The sequence below is a fragment of the Ylistrum balloti genome, unplaced genomic scaffold (assembly GCF_031769215.1).
Source record: "Ylistrum balloti isolate Yb309-2 unplaced genomic scaffold, AGI_CSIRO_Ybal_v1 Utg369684, whole genome shotgun sequence".
NCBI classification, from domain to species: Eukaryota; Metazoa; Mollusca; class Bivalvia; order Pectinida; family Pectinidae; genus Ylistrum; species Ylistrum balloti.
The window spans coordinates 1-6267 of record NW_026781923.1 but is presented as its reverse complement, the minus strand read 5'-3'; the positions used below and the strand labels follow the sequence as shown (position 1 = coordinate 6267).

At 34.4% G+C, this 6267-nt stretch overlaps 1 protein-coding gene across 1 annotated transcript; it reads right to left on the bottom strand.

Moving 5' to 3' along the window:
* Positions 1–2690: 2690 nt before the first annotated feature.
* LOC132564986 (uncharacterized) lies at positions 2691–5951 on the bottom strand (the record flags this gene model as incomplete). The annotated part of the gene is made up of 3 exons (XM_060229591.1): positions 2691–3347; positions 4628–4791; positions 5885–5951. Coding segments are annotated over 3 exons (888 nt in total), but the record flags the coding sequence as incomplete, so codon positions are not given.
* Between the last annotated feature and the right edge of the window lie 316 nt (positions 5952–6267).

The window sequence follows — 6267 nt, the reverse complement described above, 5'->3', positions numbered from 1 at the left end:
TTTTTATTAAAGGCTAAGTTAATCTGTAGAAGGAAACTTTATGTGATTTTGGTTAAGTTTGAATTTCTGACATGAGTCAAACAGGTATGGTTGGTAGAGAATACGTAGATGTCTTTATTTGGTCTGGTAAAGCTAGACTACATAATGTTACCCTTGTCAGAGTCTTGTAGTTTTATCTTATATTTGTTACTTTGCTAAATCTTACACAGTATGACCATTATAGAACTCAATGGTTCCAAACATATGAATTCAAGAACCCGTGGTAAAACAGATACTGAAAGACATTTGCCTGGAGGTTATCTTTACAGAGGTGAGAGGAAGCCAGCCATGCTGTTGAGATTGGCGTCCCTGGTTCACATCACACTATAACTAAATCTTCTTTCTGATGACACTTGGAAATATTTATATGATATCTGTGACATCTTTTGTCTGACTTAAACAGACATCTTATGGATGCACTGAATTGATCATCCTCAGGGTCACTGAATCTCAAACCATTTCCATAAGTGTTACCAGCAAATTTATGTATATGTTATTGTTTGTCTGGCGTTAATATCATTAAGTCATGTGTCCTTGTAACAGATGATGCTGTTGATTTCATTTCTTTCTATGTTTTGCTGCATGGTTTGTATATTTCAGTTGTCAGCTGTTTATTTTAATGATGACCTTGTACTGTTATAACTTTGTTGTAAAAGTGATGACCTGAGAATGTGATGTGGTGTAACGTTATCAATTGACTCCCCCCCCCCCCCCCCCCCCCCCACCACCACCACCACCACCACCACTACTTTTAAATTGATCTCTATACCCCTATCCCATCCCCCTTCTTCTCTTTACATTCACTTAATGTTATTCCATTTTACTCACTTTCCTATTTTGTCTCACCTGCTGAATTCAGCTTGTTAAATAGAACAAGGAATAAATAGATAGATAAATAGATATTGAATTTAAGTATGTAAATATGTGTAAGTTGGTTTATTTATTTGTTATTATAAGATTCATATTTACATAAATTTTAATTTTCAGATAAAGAAAGAATGATACTGATAAATATATACCTACCAGCTTGTGGAATTCTATTAACTTATCCTGAGTAACAATGGGAGTTACCTCCCTTATGTTAATTCACCTAGAGAATCATCTCAAGGTAGTGCTGAAACTTCATTTGTTAATCAACTCAAAAAGTGGTAGACTCATTAGAACACTATAACTTAATGTACACTAATTATGAAACAGCTGATTGAGATTTATCAGTCCTCCAATCAGATGTTCAACAATTCTGTGATTGTGTTACATGTTAGTTTATTCTGAGTACTCTGGTTTCTGTATGTTAATTAAAGTGGTTAGCTTATGAAAACATCATGATACATTATATTTTATAAAAGAAAACCACAAAAGATAATGTGTAGGAAGTGTAGGTCTACTTTTATGTGTAATGATACAGCAGAGGTTCCATGGTGATGTTGATACTATTTTGTGTCTCAATGGACACATGGTATTGCTAATTAGATATAAAAGTTCACAATTTGATTACTGTCATGGTCCCTGTTTTACATACAAAAATTCTGTTTCTATGCTGTTAATGAGGTCTCACACTGTGTAAGTCAGACACTGGTAGCTGTTTAATATTACAGTTGTGTCATTATTAGGTTTGCAATTTGTCGTGATGAAAATGAAAGATTTCAACATAATAGCTCAGTAGATTCTTTTTTATTTTCACAAAGTCTTGGTTACGTGATCACAATGACAATGAAATCATTTTAACTTCATTGGAGACTAATAAAACTTTAATTCTCAAATTTCTTTTTAGCTGGCTAAATTTAAAAGTCATGTTAAAATAATCCCTTCTTAATGTATAACTTAAGAAATAAACATTCCTTTATATTGCTAATTAAATTCTTTGTTGACAAGCTTTCTCCGCCACAATTGCTAATTATGTAAGGTTAGGCTCTTTAATTTATCTATATTATTCACTATGCTGAATATCAAATAATGAAACTACCAATTATAAATATTTACACTTAACTGTAACATCACTGTGTCAGTATTCACAATGCATGTCAGTCCAATCACAGGGACTTGTCACCTTTTATTAAATATCCCACCCCATGGTTTGTATATGTATTATACAGACCTGTTAATATATTGTGTCACACCCCTGCGAGTATTGTACTACCATAGCATTAAAGTGTTTATATTCCTTCAATGTAAAAAATATGCTTACATGATACAATTAAACACTAGCTGACACATATAAACAAAATATATACATGTATATATATCTGTTCTTTATCCTTTCACTCCCATCCTCACTGATTATAGAAGTAAACAGGTTTCTATCTATTGGTACATTATGAGAAAACTTGACATGGATCATTTTAGTCCAAAGGGTTCTGACTATTTATGTATTAGCCACAGTTATCCATGATCAAATTACAGATAGGTAATCACAACCCTTTGGACGAGGATAATTATATAATTGCAGACATCAGGTATTGATACAATTTTTAAAATAAAACAATTATTTCCTTCAAATGTATAAAAGAACTTGACATGGATGATGATGGATGTGGTAGCTGCAAAGTATGATGATATATTTCCTGCTACAGTCAACACAGCTGTATAAAGGTCCACTATAGTCTTCTAGGGTTGTATAGTTAGAGGATGTATTCACACATTTCTGTACACATTTATAGATACATGATAACGGACAATATGGCTGACACAAGAATGACTACATGTGATATGTGTAATGGGTTTCCAGCATTGTGTACTTCATAACTGTTGTAATTTCGAGATCGAGTGGATCCATGAATTTGGCGAACTCTGACATCTTCAAATTCAAAACTGCGTTGAATAATACGACCGTTTAGGGGCTGAACTGGCCTAAAGTTGTTTACAAGGTATTCCTGTATCATTTCTACTTCTTCCACCTCAATCTCTGTACCAGCACTATTTCCATGGTGATGGTCTGGATGATGATGATGGTTTGGTTTTGGCGCGGGGGTAGCTTCCTCATCATGATCCTCATGGTCTTCAGTAGTTGGTTTCATCTCTGTATCAGTCTGAGCCTCTTTAGGAACTTCTTCATCATATAACTGAAATTTGGTTGGTGTTTCTCCAATGTTTGCATGACCAACTGGATCCTGGTGATGTGGTTCATCAGTGTGAGTTGCTAATTCACGTTTCAGTGCTGCCTCTAGTTCCAGCTCCTCTGCAATGTTGCCTTTGATTCCAGCCTCATCAAGAGCTGCCGCTGAGCCTCGCTTCATATGTCTTCGGCTTCTACGAGAATGACCACCATGCTTCCTGTGTTTCTTTTCCAACAAATTTCTAAACTTTGAGAGCTGAAATTAATATCAAGATTTACATATTGAATTCCATAATAAAATTATGTGAATAGCCTGTAATTATTAATTTTGACTGCTAGGAACTCATTTCTAAAAGAATATGCTAGCTATAGATGAATAAAAATGTGATGGCTAGGAGAATAAGAACTAGCTAGGAGAATAAGCACTAGCTAGGAGAATAAGCACTAGCTAGGAGAATGAGAACTAGCTAGGGGAATGAGAGACTAGCTAGAGAATGAGAACTAGCTAGGAGAATAAGAACTAGCTAGGAGAATAAAACTAGCTAGAGAATAAGAATAAGAACTAGCTAGGAGAATGAGCTAAGAATAAGCACTAGCTAGGAGCATGAGAACTAGCTAGCTAGAGACTAAGAACTAGCTAGAGAATAAGAACTAGCTAGGAGAATAAGCACTAGCTAGAGAATAAGAACTAGCTAGGAGAATAAAAACTAGCTAGAGAATAAGAACTAGCTAGAGAATAAGAACTAGCTAGAGAATAAGAACTAGCTAGAGAATAAGCACTAGAGGAGAATAAGAACTAGCTAGGAGAATAAGGACTAGCTAGAGAATAAGAACTAGCTAGAGAATAAGAACTAGCTAGGAGAATAAGCACTAGCTAGAGAATAAGAACTAGCTAGGAGAATAAGAACTAGCTAGGAGAATAAGAACTAGCTAGGAGCATAAGAACTAGCTAGGAGAATAAGAACTTGCTCAATAAGAACTAGCTAGGAGAATAAGAACTAGCTAGAGATAAGAGAAGAATAAGAACTAGCTAGGAGAATAAGAACTAGAACTAAGAACTAGCTAGAGAATAAGCACTAGCTAGGAGAATAAGCACTAGCTAGGAGAATAAGAACTAGCTAGGAGAATAAGAACTAGCTAGGAGAAACTAAGCACTAGAGAATAAGAACTAGCTAGGAGAATAAGAACTAGCTAGGAGAATAAGAACTAGCTAGGAGCTAGGAGAATAAGAACTAGCTAGGAGAATAGAACTATAAGAATAAGCTAGCTAGGAGCATAAGAACTAGCTAGAGAATAAGAACTAGCTAGGAGAATAAGAACTAGCTAGAGAATAAGAACTAGCTAGGAGCATAGCTAGAAATAAGAACTAGCTAGAGAATAAGAACTACTTATCTGTGTAAATGTGATTATGTCTGTATAACTACTTACCTGTGTAAATGTGATTATGTCCTACTTACCTTTCTTTGACAATTCAATTTTTACATGTCTTAATGAGATTATGTTTATAGAACTGCTTCTAAATGAAATTTTGCTTACCTGTTTAAACGAAATGGTCTGTTTATCTTCAAATATTGTCCAGATGACACTTTCGAAGCAGCCCGGTGTGGTCAGAGACCCATTGTAACGATAATATTTACTGGTGTCTTCTGGCAAGAAATCACGCAATCTTGTGGCTGGAATCTCTACCTCCATATTGATATCTTAAATAAAAAGTAAATATACTTCATTCTAAATTTGACTGTAAACATCTACAGCACACAGGGAAATATTTAAACAGGCTCTCTTTCACCTTCACTTTTTTTACCAATGTTTAATTCCCCCTTATGTACAGCCCAAAATATACAACTGAAGCTTCTCTTAAACATTCACCCTGTTTACAGAGCAGATTGAAAAATGAGTGAAAGTTGAAATATGAGGAATTGATCACTATAATTGAACTTTGTGGAAGTTTTTTTTTATCAATAATGCAGCAATAATTGTAATTATCTAAATATTGTTTCAATAATTTCCCATTGAGTATTAAGCATGGTGTCAATATGTCCCTATTTTGTAAGTTTCCTGTCAATATCTCCTTTCTATTGTGTTAGTTTCCTGTCAATATATCCCTATTGTGTTAGTTTCCTGTCAATATATCCCTATTGTATTAGTTTCCTGTCAATATATCCCTATTGTGTTAGTTACCTGTCAATATATCACTATTGTGTAAGTTTCCTGTCAATATATCCCTATTGTGTAAGTTTCCTGTCAATATATCCCTATTGTGTTAGTTTCCTGTCAATATATCCTCTATTGTGTAAGTTTCCTGTCAATATATCCCTATTGTGTAAGTTTCCTGTCAATATATCCCTATTGTGTTAGTTTCCTGTCAATATACCTCTATTGTGTAAGTTTCCTGTCAATATATCCCTATTGTGTAAGTTTCCTGTCAATATATCCCTATTGTGTTAGTTTCCTGTCAATATACCTCTATTGTGTAAGTTTCCTGTCAATATATCCCTATTGTGTAAGTTTCCTGTCAATATATCCCTATTGTGTTAGTTTCCTGTCAATATATCCCTATTGTGTAAGTTTCCTGTCAATATATCCCTATTGTGTTAGTTTCCTGTCAATATACCTCTATTGTGTAAGTTTCCTGTCAATATATCCCTATTGTGTAAGTTTCCTGTCAATATATCCCTATCGTGTAAGTTTCCTGTCAATATATCCCTATTGTGTAAGTTTCGGTTGGTAAGTATGGATTGTATAAGTATTGTGTCAATATTCCTTTATCTGATGGTGTTTCCCGTTATATACCTGGATCCTGGATCATATCCAAGGCATCAATGATTGGTGTGAGGGCTGGGTTGTCTCGCTCACTAATCTGTAGGAAATAAAATTAATATTAGGTCAGTCTGACATTATATGACAGATTTAGCTATAATTGGGTCAATCATTGTGATTGGTGCTGCATTTAAGATTCAGATATGTCAGAAAGAACTTCACATTTAGTAAGCTGGCTGATATTGGGAGAATTTTGTAGAGCAGCTTTTTTGTTTTATCTGAAATATTATGTGTACCTTATGAAATGTTGCGTAACAAATTTTGATTGACCTGGAATATTTAAGACACTAACCATATTACAACCCTGAAGAAATGTGGGAAAGAGGACCAATGATGGTCAACATTTGAGTTTGTTG